The sequence below is a fragment of the Stomoxys calcitrans genome, chromosome 4, assembly GCF_963082655.1.
Source record: "Stomoxys calcitrans chromosome 4, idStoCalc2.1, whole genome shotgun sequence".
NCBI lineage: Eukaryota > Metazoa > Arthropoda > Insecta > Diptera > Muscidae > Stomoxys > Stomoxys calcitrans.
Genome location: NC_081555.1, coordinates 32,178,271 through 32,200,198, shown reverse-complemented (window position 1 = coordinate 32,200,198; position 21,928 = coordinate 32,178,271). Strand labels below are relative to the sequence as shown.

Below are 21,928 nucleotides of genomic sequence, written 5' to 3'. Positions count from 1 at the left end.
ACTCTTTGTTTACATTTTCTCGCATTTTATGACATTTTTAATCTTCAATTTGACATCCTTAATGATATTTATGGGGCCTATCCACTTTACGTTTGCGCAGCCCTGCCGAAAAAAATCAAATTTACAAATTCATGAGAAAGGAAATAATGCATATTCAGAAAATGCAAAAAACGCTAACTGCATGACTTTGATATCAGAGCAGCATTCTGCTTGCGTCTTGTTCTTAGATAATTAGTTCTTTATCTATATACAATATAATATTGGGTTGCCCAAAAAGTAATTGCGGATTTTTTAAAAGAAAGTAAATGCATTTTTAATAGATCTTTAGTCAAATATACTTTTTTTACACTTTTTTTCTAAAGCAAGCTAAAAGTAACAGTCGATAACTGACAGAAGGAAGAATGCAATTACAGAGTCACAAGCTGTGAAAAAATTTGTCAACGCCGACTATATGAAAAATCCGCAATTACTTTTTGGGCAACCCAATATATCTATGGCGAATGCCCCGGGGACACCCATTACAAGTGAATGAATCCAGTGACGCCGCTTGATTTGAATTTTTTGAATCGCCGCGCCGTTGCACCTTCCGGCTCCGAATTAATGTTGTTTCTAATTATCATTAGAATCTTGATTCGCATAGCCGGCGTGTTCTTTAATTTTCATTTTTTTGCACAATGGAAGGTAAGTAATTTTTATAATTTAGCAATGATTTAGATAACTAACAATGGTCTATATACCATGCAGGTATTCCAGATGATATGTGGTCGCCCTTTAAGCAGCTCTACCGGGTTATAGAACAGACAATTCTTAATCCAAACGAAGCTGATATCTCGAATTTGGAGGTGTCGCTCAAGCGGCACAAACAAATATTTGTAAATTTGCTTCGCAATCCGGTTAGTAAATAAAAAACAATCAACATTATGGGGTTTTATTCAAAATTGTCATTTAACATTTTTAGCCTAAAAATGAAGCCAATCGATCTCAATTGCGGGCGTATGTTACACAGGGTGTACCTGTTGCTGGAAATGTCCGAGTGCCATTGTCCAAGGATCTCATCGATGAGAGCATAATCATATCGGATATGTTTGATTTAGATGAATTTTTGGCTTTAGAATTGCTGTGTACTGCCCAACATCAAATAATTCATTATCCAGGCCTTCCAAGAGGTTTAGTAGCCGTTCTTTTGTACTACGACGGACGAAAAGCCATTGCAAACTCCATTAGAGATTTGTTTCAAATAACCAGCGGTGTATCATGGATACCTGATTCACCAAAACAATTGGTCTCATTGGTGTCATCGTTTTCGCAAGCGCTAGTGGATGATTCAAATATATTGGAAAGAATTGTGGATCTCTTGGACGAATTGGATATTGTTAAGGAGGTAAGATAAATATGATACGGCTTACAGATTGCCAAAAATTCAAAGATTTACTTTGGCATAAGCTAAACTGCTATGGGGCTGCTGGTTAACTTTGTTGACATCCCAACAAAGTTTAGAATTATTTCCATAACTACCTGAATTGAGTTTGTAAGTTAGTTGGTTGAAATAACCTAACCGACTTAGTCGATTGAGAACGGAGTGCGCCCTGGTAGCCGAGTTGGTCGTGGGTTCGATTTCCACCAGAAGCCTTGTTCTGTCGCTACTGTGATATCACAATGGACTTAAAATTGTCTAAGTGAGTCTAAAGGACTGCCACTCCTCCTGACCTAGTCGATATGAGACTGAAATAGCTTAACCTATAGTTAGTTAAATTTCATATTAAATTCTCTTCGAAAATATCCGATGTGACTTAGTTCTGAAAAATAGCAGAGCATACTCTTACAAATCATAAAGTTCATATATTTTTGAAGAAAAAAAAATTCTACATCAAGTTTTTATTAATTTTTATATTGTTGCATTTTTGCAGACGGTTATGTTGACCAAAAACAGAGCTCTGGGAGATAACAAACACCAAAACCAAGTAATGGAACTGTTCGAAGATATACGAATGTCATTAGCAACTGCTTTATTTAATTGGTCCGCTCAAAGAGGTTTGCCGAAATTCAACGCAATAAAACTACTTAGAAGTTTATCCCAAAATAAAGCAAAAGAAGCCAATGGAGAAGTTGAAAATACCACACTTACTATGCTCTTGGCCCTTCTGTACTCATATGATACTAGTATTTTGCAAAAACAAGATGACAATACCTTAATACAAAATTTAAGCATCATTAGGGACCATGAATATGTGCAGCACATGTATAATGCATTGATGGGAGAAACAAGTTCCGACTGCAATAGTGGAATTGTAAACTTGGTAAAGTTTTCATTTGGATTAGCTATATCAGGCTTACGCCATGCTTCCCAATATGTACATAATCATATGTCGGTTACCGATTATGATGAGCAGCTTGTGGATGATGCCATTTGTTCAAGTGTTTTCAAATTTTTATACTGCTGCATTCTAGAGAAGGACTTAATTTACCAGTAAGTTTTCTAAAATTGTTGCTTGTGCTAGAGATAATTAAATTTTTGAAAAAATTATAGGAATCAATTTTTCTATCGGAGAATTCATATGATATTTGCTGATTTCATTGATTTTATGCACTCCAAAGTGACGGAACTAAGAGGCAGAGCCGATGAAACATCTAAAACTGTTATTGGTTTTACCAAGGAGGGTTTGGAGCCTCCACAAAATTTGGATTATAACTTTGAAATGCTTTTATTATGCATAGGCAAATTTTATGCTGATGATAAGGCAGGTCTTTCGTTATGCTCCGAGTATTGGGGCCCACTGGAACCTTCATCTAACTACGCCACAACAACACGTTCAGTTTCCCTTTTTAAGTTTATACGCTTGGCTGGTGAACTCTTGCCCACTACTCTATTTGTTCCCTATTTGAAAATGATTGCTGGTCTATCAAGTTGTGAGCGTTCAGCAAGAAGTACATTTAATCTCTTGAAGCAATCCACGGGGCTGACTGGCAGTGCAGCATTATCTTGGGAGCATTTTTTCTCATCTTTGTCCCGATATTACACGTAAGTTTAAAAAGATATGTATTTGATTTCATAATTTTAATTTCACACTAATTTCCATACCCAACAGCTGGCATATTACTCAAAAACGTTGTTGTCATAGGCCTTTTTTACAATTTTTGTTTAATATGCTCCTTTTTTGTATAATTGCAGAAATTTAAAACAGGACTTTCATACCTCTAGTGACTCTATATACAGGAGCCGCATGATCAATCGTAACATAAGCCCCCAAGAAATTGAAGGCCTACGAGCTGTTCTGGAGGTCTTACGAGCAGTCGCCTTACATGATGAAGTTGCTCGCATAGCCATATGCGAGCATCCAAATTGGAATCCATTGTTTACGTTAATAGGCAAGTTGAAATCCTCAGCTAACATTTGGACTGCCTTAGTTTAAATAAAATCTGAAGAGATCGGAATGTCTTTTGGCAAATTGTTTTTAACAAATACTTGATTTTATATTTTCCACAGGTCTGCTAGGCTGTTCAGTACCCATTTATTTAAAGTCTGATATTTTGATGACACTCTCGGCTTTGGGGCGTTCAAAAGAAACAGCTATACCCTTGTGGAATAATTTAGAGGCCTCTCAGATAATTAAAACGCTTCCCACGAATATGACTTATGGTAAGTATGTGCTTCAAATATTCAATAAATAAATAAAAAGATAAAATGATGATACGCTTATACATTTAAGCGGTATCAAGAGTTTAGCACGTAGCACGGAATTCCTGACTTAGATTTTCTTTTTCGAGGTTATTTTTTTGTATTTAGGGCGGATTAATATCTGCACCCTCTTTTCAACCAAACCTAAATAGCTTCTGACAAAAATTATACTCATAAGTAAGAATTTCTCCGCAGTTTCTTCATAAATGATCATGGAAAAATTTATAAAAATTGTCCATATTTGTCATATATTAAACTTAAACCTTTTTTTAATTATTATTATTTTTCAGATACATGCAACTTAGAAATGGAAATTGAACAGAACGAATGTCGACTGGAACAGTATCCGCTTACCAATAGCATACTGGATTTGTTGTATTCGCTGGTCACTACGGTTATTCCCAAAAACCTTGGTGGGGGTCCAAGAAAACCTGGGTTAGACCCATATTTAAAATTCGTTATAAATGGAATATTTTTGAAATTTTATAACAGGTAAAAACCAAAACTTAAAGATTTAGAATATATCAAATTTTTTCAGGAATTTTTGGTTTTTAGAAAAAGAAATTTTTTCAAGCAATTTGGCTGCAGAGAAAATTTTCAGGAAGTTTTGATTTAAGAGAACATTTTTACTGAAAATTTCATCGATATTGTCTTATGAGAAAATTTCTTTGAAATTTGGTCTTTAGAGAAATTTTCTCCTAAATTTTGTATTTAGAGAAACTTTAATGGATAATTTGTCTTAAAAGAAAATTTCTCCAAAATTTGGTATTTAGAAACATTTTTTCTGGAAATTTTGACGTAATAGAAAATTTCCTCAAAATTTTATCTTTAGAGAAAATGTTTTGGAAATTTTGTCTTTTGAGAAAATTAGAAAAAATTTCACCGAAATTTTGTCTTAAGAGAAAATTTCACCAAAATTTAGTCTTAAGAAAAAATTTCACCGAAATTTAGTTTTGAGAGAAAATTTCACCCGACATTTTGTCTTTAGAGAAATTTTTGCCGAAATTTTGTCTTTAGAGAAGATTTCACCGAAATTTTGTCTTAGAGAAAATTTTTTCGAATTTTTCTCTTTAGAGAAAATTTCACCGAAAATTTTGTCTTTAGAGAACATTTCACCGAAATTTTGTCTTTAGATAAAATTTCTCCGAAATTTTGTCTTAGAGAAAATTTTTTCGAATTTTTCTCTTTAGAGAAAATTTCACCGAAAATTTTGTCTTTAGAGAACATTTCACCGAAATTTTGTCTTTAGATAAAATTTCACCGAAATTTTGTCTTTAAATAAAATTTCACCGAAATTTTGTCTTTAGAGAAAATTTCATTGAAATTTTGTCTTTAAATAAAATTTCACCGAAATTTTGTCTTTAAAAAAAATTTCACCGAAATTTTGTCTTAGAAAATTTCACCGAAATTTCGTCTGTAGAGAAAATTTTACCGAAATTTTGTTTTAAGAGAAAATTTCACCGAAATATATTTTTCAGAGAATATTTTAGAATACTTTGCAAAAAATTTCACCGAAATTTTGTCTTTAGAGAAAATTTCACCGAAATTTTGTCTTTAGACGAAATTTTACCGAAATTTTGTCTTAAGAGAAAATTTCACAGAAATTTGTCTGTAGAGAAAATTTCACCGAAATTTTGTTTTAAGAGAAAATTTCACCGAAATATATTCTTCAGAGAATATTTTAGAATACTTTACAGAAAATTTCACCAAAAATTTGTCTTTAGTGAAAATTTTTCCGAAATTTTGCCTTTAGAGAAAATTTGTCTTGAGAAATTTTGTCTTTGTCAAAATTTTATTTTTAGAGAAAATTTCTCCAAAATTTTATCTTAATTTCCCCGAAATTTTGTCTTTAGAGAAAATTTCCCCAAAATTTTGTCTTTAGAGGAAATTTCTCCCAAATTTTGTCTTTAGTGTAATTTCACCGAAATTTTGACTTCTGTGAGAATTTCACCGAAATTTTGTCTTTAGAGAAAATTTCACCGAAATTTTGTCTTTAGGGGAATTTTCTCCGAAATTTTGTTTTTAGAGAAAATTTCTCCGAAATTTTGTCTTTAGAGAAAATTTCTCCGAAATTTTGTCTTTAGAGAAAATTTTTCCGAAATTTTGTCTTTAGAGAAAATTTCTCCGAAATTTTGTCTTTAGAGAAAATTTCTCCGAAATTTTGTCTTTAGAGAAAATTTCTCCGAAATTTTGTCTTTAGAGAAAATTTCTCCGAAATTTTGTCTTTAGAGAAAATTTCTCCGAAATTTTGTCTTTAGAGAAAATTTTTCCGAAATTTTGCCTTTAGAGAAAATTTCTCCGAAATTTTGTCTTTAGAGAAAATTTCTCCGAAATTTTGTCTTTAGAGAAAATTTCTCCGAAATTTTGTCTTTAGAGAAAATTTCTCCGAAATTTTGTCTTTAGAGAAAATTTCACCGAAATTTTGTCTTTAGAGAAAATTTCACCGAAATTTTGACTTTGCAGAAAATTGTTTGCAGAAATTGTCTTGGGAGATAATTTTACCGAAATTTGTCTTTAAAGAAATTTTCACCGAAAATTTCCTAGAAAATGTGTCTTTTAAGATATTTGTTTTTTAAATAAATGTTTTCTTTATAAATTATTCACCTGACAGTTATTGATACTACTGTTTGTTTATTTTTCTTATTTCCAGAACTTACAAAGATCCTTCCGAAAAATGGAGAGTTGGTGCTAAATGTTTAAAATTTTTACACTATCTTTTGGACATCTATGAAGTGAATCCCATGGATTTTGAGGATAATCTCGATACCAACCCCCATCCAGGATATCACATTATGTTGAATTTACAAACAAAATCCGATACATTGCGTTTAATTTTGCAAATCATAGATGATGCTCGCATGGAATTGGACGATTTAAAGAAGTTCCATGGAAAGGTTGCTTTGGAGGAGTGCGCTCTGCATTGTTTAAGAATTATAAAGCTGGGTTTGAAGAATCAGGACATATTCTTCGAGGCACATTCCATTTCCAATAGTGCAGTGTTGCTTTCGGGTCTAAACAAAATCATGCTAGATATCAATCCAAGAAGCCGAAAGCCAGATCATGTTTTAAATTCTACATATTTCTTGACATATTTCAATTGGTTACCATTTCATGCTCTTGAAGCTGTTAAAATCCTCCATATGGTGTCCAATCAACCCGGTGTTAATTCCCAAATAGTTGGTATTTTTACACAAAACGAGAATACTAAGACAGTGTTGCGCCATGGCTTTGTCGAATGTTTGGAAACGGATTTTGTGCAAAGACAAACCAAGCCTGAGAATAACGAGGATGCTATAGGCACTGAGGGACTCGAATCCCCAAAAGTACATTTACAAATCAAGGAAGCTATTATCATGCTTATACAAGACTGCCTGTGTCAGCCAACGCCGAATCTGGGACAATTTCTATTGGGTTTCGATCATTTGAAGGATGTGCAGTCCACCAACAAGAACAGATTGGGATTATTTGATTTGGGAATCAATTGCACAAAATCTTTGGTGTTCCTATTAGAAAAGCATTTGCAGGTAAATTTTTGAATTTTTCTGATTGATTTGGTAAAAAAAAAAAGAATTTCTTGTTATAATGGCAGATGAAGAAGAACTCGAATAACTTACAAGTTGATGTAGAAAACATTGCGGAGCGTTGCTTCAGTTTGCTATTTTCTCTATGTGAAAATCCCAAAACTTCCGATCAAATTCTACGCTATCTGCGCACCAGACATGATTTTCTGTGTCGTTATTTGAATGAGTTCCCAGTGTTGTCTGTAGAGAATTCTCATGTTATCAACCAGATCAGTTATCTGCTGAGGAGTATAGCAATTGAATTGAAATTGACTGCCTCCAATTGCCAATTGAGCAGATTTCAGCATATATCGGATTTCTTTTTGGGCATGCCATCCAAAAGTGGCCAAGATAGCACTGCAATGGAGCTGAATCATTTCTATGCCACCAATTCGAATGCTATTATTGATACAACCACAAATACCTCGGCCACAAGAAATAATTTGCTATGTGAACTTATCAACTCGATTGATCTGGAAGTTGGACAAATTCCTGTACCATCATGGAATTATTTCGATAAGACTCTGCTCGAACAGATATTCAAAGAATGCGAATATAAGGCAAATGAAGGCCACAAGTTGATTGATTTGCGAAAAATTCATGCAACCTTGCATGGGGAGCTGAAAATAGTGCAGAGTACAATAGCAAGTGGTCAGCGAAGATTGATTCTACAAGAAATTGAATCGGTGATGATGCACGCTTTAAATGTCAATGAGCAGCGTTGCAAACGTTTTGCCATAGTCAAATTTGTGGAAGCTTGGAGTCAGGTATGTGGATTATTGGCCCATGTTAATTTTTATATTTTTATTAAATTTTTTTGGTAATCGCCAATAGGTTTCGGAAATATTGTTTAGTTGCGTGCCCAGTTCCTGTTTGGCAATGTCTAAGAAACAGGAGCTTATTATTGAAATATTGCAAAAGATCTTATTGAAAATAAGTCCCAATCAAACCATCCTGGAGATATCGGCTATTATATCTGAAACCATTTTGATACTACTTGTTAATCTAAGAAATTGTTTCTCCAGTTCACTGGAACAAGGTAAGCTTTATAAACTTTTAAAAATAAAATTTCATAAAAATTTTATGGAAATTGGTTACTCTCCATGAACTTGTTTTTTGTTTTGTTTTCCAGAACACGAACGTGGCGAACAAACCACTGCAGAAATGAACAAATATCATCCTTCGAAATCCAATACATTGAATATAAAATTCATTTTGAAGTATTTATTGGAGTGGATTATTGTTAGTGGAGTGGTTTCCCAAAAACTAAGAATTAACCTGTATGCCTCCTTATTAAATTGCCTCAGTATAGTAAAAGAGCAAAGTTCTAGAAAACCCATTGCTCTTTCAAATGAAAAGTAAGTAGATACTCTAATATAGAAATTTGGTAAAATAGTTTTTAAACCCATAAAAGACAAATTTCTACGAAATTCGATGAAAATTAGTGCACTTCTCTTTTATCGTCCTAGTCACCAAATTTACTGGTATGCTTGGCAATAGGGAGATAACATCAAATGAAACGAACATCTCCGTACTGTCGATAGTTTGATCGTTGACCCCGTTTCTAAACTGGATTCCATCCTTAATGTTGTACTATGAATCCTTTGTCAAGTTGTTTAATATGTTAGTCAAATATTTAGATAGTCCACATGTGGGAGAATTCATGGATGAGCAGATAGGTCTTAGGGGCATTCCTGCTTTGTGGATTTTCGGTAAATATATCCTAGGTGCCGTAGCCACTCGGCTTGTGAGTCTGTTTTTTCAACCATGGTCAAACTATTAAGGTTGAATAATTTTTCCACGAATTTATTATTTTTGGCCTAAAGCCCTGAAGTTGGGTCCCTTTTCAGTGGCCAATTGGTGCATATATCACCTAAAATCAATCTTATCGATGTTCAATTGTCGTATAAAACTATTAGTCAAATTTTTATTTATCTAAAATAATGGATTTTCATTAAAAAACATCATTAAATTTGATTTTATAGAAAACTTTGTTAAAAATGAATTTTAAAAATCCATTAGCTAGACCGGGCCCCTCATATGCGCTTCTTTTACAATGTAAGTAGTATTTTATTAGAAAATAAATTATCAGATTCGTGGCATACTCACAAATATCTTTAATTTGGGCCCATATTTTTTTTACACCCTCCACTATAGGATGGGGTATACTAATCTCGTCATTCTGTTTGTAACACCTCGAAATATGCGTCTAAGACCCCATAAAGTATATATATTCTTGATCGTCATGACATTTTAAGTCGATCTAGTTATGTCCGTCCATCTGTCCGCCCGTCTGTCTGTCGAAAGCACTCTAACTTTCGACGGAGTAAAGCTAGGCGCTTAAATTTTGCACAAATACTTTTCATTAGTGTAGGTTAGCTGGGATTGTAAATGGGCCAAATCGTTCTATGTTTTGATATAGCTGCCATATAAACCGATCTTGGGTCTTGACTTCTTAAGCCTCTAGAGGGCGCAATTCTCCTCCGATTTGACGGACATTTTTCTCGTGGTGTTTTGGTATCATTTCCAGCAAGAGAGCTTAGTATGGCTTAAATCGGTTCATAACTTGGTATAGCTGTCATATAAACCGCCCTGGGGTCTTGACTTCTTGAGCTTCTAGAGAGCACAATTTCTATCCAATTTGGCTGAAATGTTGCACGACGGCTTCCGCCACGATTTTAAACAACAGTGCTACGTATGGTTTAAATCGGTCCATAACCTGATATAGCGGCCATATAAACCGGACTTGCATCTTGACTTCTTGAGCCACTAGAGGACGCAATTCTTATCGGATTTGACTGAAATTTTGCATGACGTGTTCTGTTATGTATTCAAACTACTATGCCTAGTATGGTTCAAATCGGTCCATAACCTGATATAGCTGTGATATAAGCCGATCTGGGGCCTTGACTTCTTGAGCCTCTAGAGGGCTCAATTTTTTATCGGATTTGGCTGAAATTTTGAATGACTTGTTCTGTTATGACTTCCAACAACTATGCCAAGTATGGTCCAAATCGGTCCATAACCTGATATAGCTCCCATATAATCCGATCTCGGATCTTGACTTCTTAAGCCTCTAGAGGTCGCAATGATTATCCGATTTGCTTGAAATTTTGCATGAGGTGTTTCGGTTTAAATGTGCTTAGTGTGGTTCAAATCGGTTTATTAGCTGATATAACTGTCATATACACCGATCTGGGATCTTGACTTCTTGAGCCACTAGAGGGCGCAATTCTTATCCGATTTGGCTGAAATTTAGCATGACGTGTTTTGTCATGCAAAATTTCAGCCAAATCGGATAACTATGATAAATATGGTTCAAATAGGTACATAACCTGATGTAGCTGACTTCTTGAGCCTCTAGAGGTCGCAATTATTATTCGATTTGGCTGAAATTTTGTACAACGTTTTATCTCATGACCTTCAACGTACGTGTCAATTGTGGTCTGAATCAGCCTGGATTCTGAGTCCCCAAAGAGCGTAATTCTAGTTCGAATTGCTTGAAATTTTACATAATGACTTCTACTATGGTCTCCAACATTCAGTTCAGTTATGGTCCGAATTCGACCATAACTTGTTGTTATGTATTGGGGTGCCCAAAAAGTAATTGCGGATTTTTCATATAGTCGGCGTTGACAATTTTTTTCACAGCTTGTGACTCTGTAATTGCATTCTTTCTTCTGTCAGTTATCTGCTGTTACTTTTAGCTTGATTTAGAAAAAAAGTGTAAAAAAGTATATTTGATTAAAGTTCATTCTAAGCTTTATTAAAAATGCATTTACTTTCTTTTAAAAAATTCGCAATTACTTTTTGGGCAACCCAATAGTTTTATCTATTTTTAATATTGTTTTATTTTTTGAATTTATTTATCTTTTAATAACTTTTTATTTTGTTGTTTTTATATTGTTTGTTTTTTATTTTACCGTTTTCATATTTTTTTTTATTAATATTTAAAATTCTTTTTGTATTTATCTTTACTTTATTTATTTTTGTTTTGTTTTTTAATTCTTATTGATGTACTTGTCTTTCTTTCAGCCTTGTTACTCGTTTAGACAAGTCCAAGGGCAACGATTCCATGTATGCAGATACCACGCACATTAGAATGTCCATTGAAGTGTTATTGTCATTTGGAGAAAAGCTTATGGAAACCATATGCCACGATTGCATTGCTGGACATGACATTTGTAAAATGTCCGCTTTAGCATGCATTGATGTCTTACTGGATATTGACTCGATGGCCCATTTAATGAACTTCATAGCTCACCATGGTTATTTGTCTCACATTATAGAGAGTATTGCTAAAAGTGACAATCAGCTATGTGCTACACTGTCCAATGCTCCAGAGAATATGAAATATCTGTATGTGTATGAGTCGAAAATGTCAATGTTGCTGCGTTTCGCGAATACCCATCTTGGAGCAGAACTGTTGCTCTCGAATAAAGTTTTAGATGTCCTCTCCAGCATGAAAGTTTTGGATATGCATCCCGATTTGAAACGCAAAGAAGTTTGGCAACGCAACGAAATGAGAGATTTCATACCAGGCTTTGATTATCGCTTTAGGCAAATTCTATTTCCAGCTTTGAATTTATGCGATTGTCTAGTTTCGACATTGGGAACTGAAAATTACTCTGTGATATCACAAGTAATGCATTTCTTATTTTCTCATTGGGATATGATTGAAATAATTCTCAGATCCGGTTCACCATTTTCGGATCTGGGGCTGTTGGAGGAGTTGTCATTGATAACAGGAGTTATTGCACGAACATTTAATCAGGTGAGAGATGCATAACCCTAATAAATAATTCGTTTAAATGATCATTGTGTTTTTTTTAAGGAAACCCTATCTCTTATCAATATTGATACAACTGGAGACATTGGCGTCAATCTGTATAGAATTCAAAAGCTCATGCTTTCCATATATTTGCGTTTCATCATAAGTGATGTTAATTTTAAGGAAATGTTAAAGCCCGATAATGCCCTATACGAGCAAACCGATGAAAACACCTCACTTCATATTAAATATTTTCTAGAAATTGCAGCAAATTTAACATTGTTTTGCAGAAACATAGTGACAAACAATTCGGCTGATCACAGAACTAATGGACTTTTGTTCTCACCACACATACATGAGGCCGTTCATAGGTAAGTGCTTTATGAAATTATCTTGTAATCAATCACAAATGTGTTACGGTGGAAATGTGGATGGTGAAAGTTAAACTTTTTTTATAGCTTCCACCATTGATGTCATTTATCTATTATGGACCTATTTTTACTTTTGCTAATCAATGGAGATTTTATTTGTTTGTTTGTTTTTTTCCAGGAGTGAAGATCATATTAACAACATATATAACCACTATAATCTGGGAATCGTAGTGGACCAGCTTAAAGGTTCCGTAGAATACTATCATGCACAAAAGGCCATCTTCGAAGGAATGCTACGTCAAAGATCCGTTCTAGACAATATCAGTTTCGATTCAATGGGTAAGGAAAACCATATTTCTATAGAAAATAAGCTTCTTGAACGATTTATACATGGCGTATTATAAACCAAAGAAAAATTTCAATGAAATTTTCTGTAAAGATAAAATTAATATAAAATTTTCTCTAAAGACAAAATTAATATCAAATTTTCTTAAGACTTAAAAACTTTCAAAGAATATTTCTCTAAAAACTAACTTGAAGTAAAAAAGTTCTTTAGGACCAAATTTTCGTAAAATTTTCTGATAAATCTAAATTGCAATGAAATTTTCTGTTAGCGCTTTCTTTTTTTGGTCTTAAAATCTCATTTAGATTCCATTGCAGGATATTAACCGCCTATAGACTATTTTGTTTAATGTATTCTATTCAAAGAATAGCACAGCAAAGTGATGTAGCTTAAAAGCATTCCATTAAAATTTCACCAGTTTAAGTGTTTAAATTCTAAATATTTTATATATTTTTTTTATTTTGTGTAAAATTTCCATCTATCAATGTGTATCCCACTTTTGTTTGGATTTTGATTGACTAATTATAAATAAATAAAAATAAATCCACATTTCAATAAAATTTTGTATTAAGTCAAAATTTCAATGAAATTTTCTCCGACCAAATTCTAATGAAATTTTCTCTGACAAAATTTTAATAAAATTTTTCTAAGGACTAAATTTCAAAAAAAAATATATTCTTTATAGACAAAATTTAAATACAAGTTTTTAATAAAAAAAAATCTAAATAGGACTTAAGTTTCTAAAACATATTTTTTTATCTTCGCAGCAAAAGATAAATACACTCAAATCAATAAACAACTAGTCGATAAACAAAATGTGCTCTATTTATGTGTCTTCATCGCCGAGCAATGTTTATATCTACTCTGGAGTCATTTGGATTATTACATGAGGTACTCATCGTCAGCAAAACATGATGTACACTCTTATGATGATAATGGTAAGTCCGAATTCAATTAAATAAAATTTGTATTCAAGCCCTACGAACCCAAACTTGAAACGGACAGCACCCATTGATAGGTAAGAGGTTTGTCCCCTGTTCCTTAATATAATGTTCTTGGTCAAGTTTGCATTTGGGTAATATAGGGGATGTTGCATATCAACAGTTGGAATTGGCTTCAACTGTTCCTTTATCTTAATTGTGGAACTGTGCTGCTACCTGAACAAAATACTCTGAATGAAAAACGAAAGAAGTGAGAAACGGATCTCCCAAACCTTGATATTTCTCACATAATCTGCACTTGGAATGTCTATACAGAAAAAGTGTAGTATTCACACAGGCGATAGTATTAAACAAGTTAAAGCGTGCCAAGTTCGGCCGGGTCGAATCTAATATACCCTCCACCATGGATCGCGTTTGTTGAGTTCTTTTTCAGGTATCTCTGTTTAGGCAAACAAAAGATAAAAGAAAATAATTGCTATGGTATTGGAGCTATATCAAGTTATGGTCCGAATCGGACAGAATTGAATGTTGGAGACAATAGTAGAAATCATTGTGTAAAATTACAGCCAAATCGAATTAGAATTGCGCCCGCTAGGGGCTCAAGAAGATCCCAGATCGGTTTATAGGGGAGCTGTAAAAGGCTATAGAGTGATTCAGACCAAATTTGACACCTATGTCCAAGGTCATGGGAGAAGCCGCTGCACAAAATTTCAGCCATATCGGATAGTAATTGCGCCCTATAGGGGCTCAAGAAGTCAAGATCCCAGATCGGTTTATTTGGCAGCTATATCAGGTTATGTACCAATTTGAACCATACTTAATTGTTGGAAGTCATAACGAAACACATCATGCAAAATTTCAGCCAAATCGGATAGGAATTACGCCCTCTAGGAGCTCAAGAAGTCAAGATCCCAGATCGGTTTATATGGCAGCTATATCAGGTTATGTACCGATTTGAACCATACTTAGCACAACTGTTGGAAGTTATAACGGAACACATTATGCAAAATTTCAGCCAAATCGGATAGGAACTGCACCCTCTAGAGGGTCAAGAAGTCAAGATTCAACACCGGTTTATATGACAGCTATATCAAAACATCGACCGATTTAAACCATACTTAGCACAGTTCTTGGAAGTCGAGAAACGAAACGCGTCATGCAAAAATTCCAGGCAAATTGGATAAGAATTGCAACCTCTAATTGCTCAAGAAGTCAAGATTCAACACCGGTTGATTTGGCGGCTATATCGGGTTATGTACCGATTTAAGCCATACTTAGTACAGTTGTTGGAAGTCATAACGAAACACATCATGCAATGTCTTAGCCAAATCGGGTAGGAATTGAGCCCTCTAGAAGCTTAAGAAGTCAAGACCTTAGATCGGTTTATATGACATCTATATCAGCTAAACATTGAGGTTCGATCTGTGTGGTGTTCATTGTTGTCACGAGAATCTTAGCTGCGAGCTACCGGGCGCGTCCACAGGTTGCGGATAGTGGAATGCTCCATATGGAGTAGCTGCTACGGCAGTCGCGGACAATCAGCGGTATCGAGCGGAGAGTCTCAGTGAGAGGCCGAGCGGCACCGGCTCTTGCACAAATACTGAGTGCCTATGATGCTCGATATGACAAGGCGAGTTATTTGCGTCTTTAAATAACCAATGGTCACCCTGTTCATGCGGCGATCGGTCATTTTGACCGGAACTAGCTTGGTCGAGGAGCTTGACGAGGATCGCCCCCTTTACATAAAAATGTAGCTACAACAACATGAACTGATTTCAACCTTAGCACAGTTGTTGGAAAACATAATGAAATATCTCATGCAAAATTTCAGCCAAATCGGATAAGAATTAAAGGAGGCCACCGTAGCGCAGAGGTTAGCATGTCCGTCTGTGACGCTGAACGCCTGGGTTCGAATCCTGGCGAGACCGTCAGAAAAAAATTTTCAGCGATGGTTTTCCCCACCTAATGCTGGCAACATTGGTCAGGTACTATGCCATGTAAAAACTTTTCTCCAAAGCGGTGTCGTACTGCGGCACGCCGTTCGGACTCGGCTTTAAAAAGGAGGCCCCTTATCATTGAGCTTATACTTGAATCGGACTGCACTCATTGATATGTGAGAAGTTTGCATCTGTTCCATAGCGGAACGTTCATGGGCAAAAATTGGAAAATTTTATGGCAGCTATATCAAAACATAGACCGATATGGCCCATTTATAATCCCAACCGACCTACACTAATAACAAGTATTTGTGCAAAATTTCAAGCGGCTAGCTTTACTCCTTCGAAAGTTAGCGTGCTTTCGACAGACGGACGGACGGACATGGCTAGAACGACTTAAAATATCATGACGATCAAGAATATATATATTTATGGGGTCTTGGACGAATACCCCCATCCTATGGTGGAGGGTATAAAAACTACAAGGCCGACATAATTTAAAAAGTGTTTTGGATTGTTGTACGGTTGCTATCATGACATGAGTTCTGTGGAGGCCCTGTTGTTGGCATGTCCTCCTATGGCGTTGAACGCCTGGGTTCGAATCCTGGTGAGACCATCAGAAAACAAAATTTCAGCGGTGGTTTGCCTCTCCTGGCCACATTTGTAAGGCACTATGGCATGTAAAAACTTCTTTCCAAAGAGGTGTTGCACTGCGGCACCCCGTTAGGACTTGGCTATAAAAAGTATGCCCCTTATCATTGAGGTTAAATTTGAATCGGACTGCACTCATTGATATGTGAGAATTTTGAACCTGTTCCTTAGTAGAATGTTCATGGGCAAAATTAGCATTAGAATGTCAAATTCTTTTAAATCAAATTATCTGTGTCCATGCCCTGATAGAGACAAGGACGAAGAAATAAAGAATTTATTTTACATGTGCCTACAGAGGACCTATAAACGCTGCCCCGCACTATGGGATTTAAATATCCAAATCTCAAATACATTTTAATTGAGTCCCATATTGTCGTGGGCAGTAAATAAATCCTTTCAAGGCGGAGTTTTTGGGGGTAAACGGACCTCCAAACACTTGATTTCAAAAAAGGGTACCAATTCAGTGCTCTACTCCCAAATACCTTTTCCTTTGAGTCCCATATTGTCATGGTCGGTAAATATTGGGTTGCCCAAAAAGTAATTGCGGATTTTTTAAAACAAAGTAAATGAATTTTTAATAAAACTTAGAATGAACTTTTATCAAATATCCTTTTTTTACACTTTTTGTCTAAAGCAAACTTAAAGTAACAGCTGATAACTGACAGAAGAAATAATGCAATTACAGAGTCACAAGCTGTGCAAAAATTTGTCAACGCCGACTATATGAAAAATCCGCAATTACTTTTTGGGCAACCCAATATGTCCCGTTTGGGGGTGGAATGTCCCTCAAAACATTGGAGTGGCCCTCAAACACAAAAGTGAATATCAAATTCGTTTCGCCTCTTAATTACCTTTCGTTTGAGCCTATATTATTCTATATATTTCTCTGATGCGCCAAAATTGGATAACAAATTTAAGGTTACTATAATAAAAAGAACGCAAACAAAATTTCTCTTGAAACGGTTATACCCATATCCCAGATCTGGATTGTTTGAAAACAAGTCAAGGGGGATGTTTCACCCCCTCCGATATCAAAAAATGATTAACCCTATTTTCACCACGGGTGTACACTGCAACATCTGTGAAATTTTCAAAAAAATCGGTTCTGCCGTTTTTGAGTCTATACGGAACAAACTCAAATTGATTTTTATAAATAATACTTATTTATCCCACTAAGACTTTTTATTTGAGCCTTTTATTGTCATGGTCGGTAAATAAGTCCAGTTGTGGGGTGTGGACATTTTTACTTCCACATTCCTTTCTATGAGTCCTATATTGCCATGGTTGGTAACTAAGTGGGGTCGGGGGATATTTCTACTTTAAAATACTTTTCTCAAATATTTTTTATATGGGTTGTTGTGTAGTAACTACATTTTCATGTGGAGGTGGCGATCCTCATCAAACTCCTGTAGGTGAGCAAGCTCGTTCCGGTCCAAAGGACCGATCTCTGCGGGAACAGGTTGGCCATTGGTTATTTAAAGGCTCCAATAACTCGCCTTGTCACATCGAGTATTTGTGCAAGAGCCGGTGCCTCCCGACTTCTCACTCATACTCTCCGCTCGATACCGCTGATTGTCCGCGACTTCAGTCACAGCTACTCCGGATGAAGCATTTCACTATCCGCAATCTGTGGGCCCGGTAGCTCGCAGCTAAACTTCTCGTGACAGTAATGAACACCGCACAGATCGGACCTCAATGTTCCAGATTGTGTGGTGCTCACAGCTATCCCGTGCCGGTCATGATCTCGACCGACCACAAACGAATTAGGTACCTTGATTTGCTAATCTGCACGTGGCATATCTATACAAAAAAAGTTTAATATTCACATTGGCGATTGTATTAAAAATGTACCAGGCCGATATAATCGCCATACAAGAGGTGCGTTGGATTGTTGTACTGTTGTTATAATGACTTGAGTTTGGCTGTGGATTTGTGGTTAGGTGAAGACTTAGGCACCTTTTTAACAGATTTACTCCATTGTATGTCAAATTCTTTTGCATCAGAAGATCTGTGTCCTTGCACTGATGGAGACATGGACGAATAAACCAAGAATTTATTTTACGTCTGCTTATGGAGGAGCTATAAACGCTGTCCCACACATGAACTTAAAGTCGTGCTAGGATATTTTTATGCTTAATCCAGTTAGGGGGAGTTTTGGGGGTGGGGCTGGCCCCAAACACTTGATTCTAAAGCAGGATATCAATTCCGTGTTCTACTCCCAAATACCTTTTCCTTTAAGCCCCATATTGTTTTGGGGTTGGGGAGTAATTTTTAATGTAAAAACAAGTAAAAGCGTGCTAAGTTCGGCCGGGCCGAATCTTATATACCCTCCACCATGGATCGCATTTGTCGAGTTCTTTTCACGGCATCTCTTCTTAGGCAAAAAAGGATAAAAGAAAAGATTTGCTTTGCTATTAGAGCGATATCAAGATATGGTCCGGTTTGGACCACAATTAAATTATATGTTGGAGACCTGTGTAAAATGTCAGTCAATTCGAATAAGAATTGCGCCCTTTGGGGGCTCAAGAAGTAAAATAGAGAGATCGATTTATATGGGAGCTGTATCGGGCTATAGACCGATTCAGACCATAATAAACACGTATGTTGACGGTCATGAGAGAATCCGTCGTACAATTTTTCAGGCAAATCGTATAATAATTGCGACCTCTATAGGTCAAGATCCCAGATCGGTTTATATGACAGCTATATCAGGTTATGAACCGATTTAAACCATACTTGGCACAGTTGTTGGATATCATAAGAAAACACGTCGGGCCAAAATTCATTCAAATCGGATAAGAATTGCGCCCTCTAGAGGCTCAAGAAGTCAAGACCCAAGATCGGTTTATATGGCAGCTATATCAGGTTATGAACCGATTTGAACCATTCTTGGCACAGATGTTGGATATCATGGCAAAATACGTCGTGCGAAATTTCATTCAAATCGGATAAGAATTGCGCACTCTAGAGGCTCAAGAAGTCAAGACCCAAGATCGGTTATATGGCAGCTATATCAGGTTATGAACCGATTTGAACCATTCTTGGCACAGATGTTGGATATCATGACAAAACACGTCGTGCGAAATTTCATTCAAATCGTATAAGAATTGCGCACTCTAGAGGCTCAAGAAGTCAAGACCCAAGATCGGTTTATATGACAGCTATATAAGGTTATTTACCGATTTGAACCATACTTGGTACAGTTGTTGGATATCATAACAAAACACGTCGGGCCAAAATTCATTCAAATCGGATAAGAATTGCGCCCTCCAGAGGCTCAAGAAGTCAAGACCCAAGATCGGTTTATATGGCAGCTATATCAGGTTATGAACCGATTTAAACCATACTTGGCACAGTTGTTGGATTACAACAAAACACGTCGTGCCAAAATTCATTCAAATCGGATAAGAATTGCGCCCTCTAGAGGCTCAAGAAGTCAAGACCCAAGATCGGTTTATATGACAGCTATATCAAAACATGGACCGATTTGGCCCATTTACAATACCAACCGACCTACACTAATAAGAAGTATTTGTGCAAAATTTCAAGCGGCTAGCTTTACTCCTTCGGAAGTTAGCGTGCTTTCGACAGACAGACGGACGGACGGACGGACAGACGGACAGACGGACGGACATGGCTAGATCGACATAAAATGTCACGACGATCAAGAATATATATACTTTATGGGGTCTCGGACGAATATTTCGAGTAGTTACAAACAGAATGACGAAATTAGTATACCCCCCATCTTATGGTGGAGGGTATAAAAATGCAGGAAATTTCCAAGGCCGATTTGATAAGCCAAGGTCAGCGTGGTAGCCAGGATTTAATTTCGAAACCGTGTACCTCTTTTTGCACGCTTTCGATGGGTGGTTTATGAGACTGATGGTCCCTTCAGTATATACTCTCCAATTCACCATCCACTTAATTATTGAGTTGCCCAAAAATTAATTGCGAATTTTTCATATAGTCGGCGTTGACAAATTTTTTCACAGCTTGTGACTCTGTAATTGCATTCTTTCTTCTGTCAGTTATCAGCTGTTACTTTTAGCTTGCTTTAGAAAAAAAGTGTAAAAAAAATATATTTGATTAAAGTTCATTCTAAGTTTTACTAAAAATGCATTTACTTTCTTTTAAAAAATCCGCAATTACTTTTTGGGCAACCCAATATGTCTTCCGGTATATAAAGCTTCAAAAGATATTCATAACATCTGACAATAGATTGGACCAAGTTTCAATTCAAGTTTCTGCCATCCTTGCCACTATTGCAATTTACTTCTGCATGGTGATAAGAACGACATATTTTCAATAAATTATATTATTATTACTATTTTATTTATTTTCAGAACTAACAAATGTCTACAAATGTAGCAACGATGAATTGGAGAAATTAAAGAAAAAATTGGTTTTAGTGTTTAATGAAACATTTTCAAAGCAGTTGTGTACCACATCGGATGCGCCCGAGAGCAAAGAAGCTGCATTTAACATAGCTCTTTTGCGCAGAATTAAGTCATTAATACAATATTTTCCAGCTAAATAGATAGATAAGGATTTTTAATAGTAAGCCAAAACAATAAAGAAAAACAAAAATGTTTATGATTTTCTCAAAACTAACTACAAGATAATATTTCCAATGGACCCAAAATTAAATGAGTTTAAAACGTTGAACTACAATCAAGAATTACACTCCTTCGAGCAGTTGACAATTTGTCTTTAGCGTAAGTACAATAAATATTATTTATTTATGTTATTTTGTAGACAACTTTAAAAAACGCACAAAACGTATATCCCCACACCACCCCATCATAATACACAGAAAAAAAATCGCGAAAAATTTTTCATAAAAATACATATTTGGAAAAATAATTTTTAATAAAAACTTAATTAGTTCAATCATTTTTTTAATTGAATAATAATTAACTTTCATTACAGTCGTGATTAAAATTTTTGCCACTTTCAATTTAAAAATGTATTCAATTAATTTTTTAATCGAATCTGAAACGCTTTTCAATCACAATTGTAATTTAATTTTTTAAATTTTCAATTAAAAATTTATTGAAATAGTTTTCAATAGAAGATGAATCTAAAAATGTTTGAATATCGAATTAGTCATAGACCTTAAACGCCTTGTTGTGTTTTATTTTAGTACCATATAGCACAAATTAAGTTATTTTTATCGACAACTATCCGGGACAATTTTGCACTGAAATTCTATTCAGAACATCTGATTTTCGCTGGAAAGAAATACAATGAAATTCAGCACATATCTGCAATATATCGTTTAATTGATTTTACTTAAACACACGTAATATGGTGCTTAAGAAAAAATAATTGGATCAATTAAAAAAATTAATTGAAAATTTTATTAATTTTTTTAAATTTATTTCAATCATTTTTTTAATTGAATATGTAGTTTTTTAATTGAAAATGTTTTCAATTAATTTTTCAAAAACGGCGATTGACATTATCTTTTTCGTGATTGAAGCAGTTTCAATTAAAATATTAATTAAATCAACTAATTTTGTTTTTGAAAATGATTTTTATTTTTTTCTGTGTAGCCAATGCTCGAATCTGGTGCTGACTCCATACAAATCGTATGAAGACATGTAAGTATAGACTAATGTTGGGCAAAGCAGACCTTTTGACACCCTATAGCATATAAATATATAAGAACATGT

General features: G+C 35.1%; 2 protein-coding genes across 2 annotated transcripts in view; both read left to right on the top strand.

The window, feature by feature from the left end:
- The first annotated feature begins 605 nt into the window (after positions 1-605).
- On the top strand, positions 606-20,864 carry LOC106084531 (nuclear pore complex protein Nup205). Its single transcript, XM_013248266.2, has 17 exons — positions 606-681; positions 745-893; positions 959-1,381; positions 1,908-2,467; positions 2,528-3,019; positions 3,170-3,366; positions 3,485-3,637; positions 3,967-4,168; positions 6,327-7,200; positions 7,266-8,003; positions 8,071-8,275; positions 8,369-8,594; positions 11,272-12,010; positions 12,071-12,378; positions 12,557-12,717; positions 13,489-13,659; positions 20,597-20,864. Exons 1-17 carry the CDS (start codon positions 675-677, stop codon positions 20,788-20,790), a joined length of 5,799 nt encoding a protein of 1,932 aa, XP_013103720.2. The 5' UTR covers positions 606-674; the 3' UTR covers positions 20,791-20,864.
- An 18-nt stretch (positions 20,865-20,882) lies between these two features.
- The window catches only part of LOC106084534 (serine--tRNA ligase, mitochondrial), a 68,576-nt gene continuing 67,530 nt past the window's right edge, over positions 20,883-21,928 (top strand). Inside the window, exons 1-2 of the mRNA XM_059368001.1 lie at positions 20,883-20,968; positions 21,809-21,856. The gene's annotated coding sequence lies outside the window, so the exon portion shown is untranslated. The remainder of the gene's footprint in view (positions 20,969-21,808; positions 21,857-21,928) is intronic.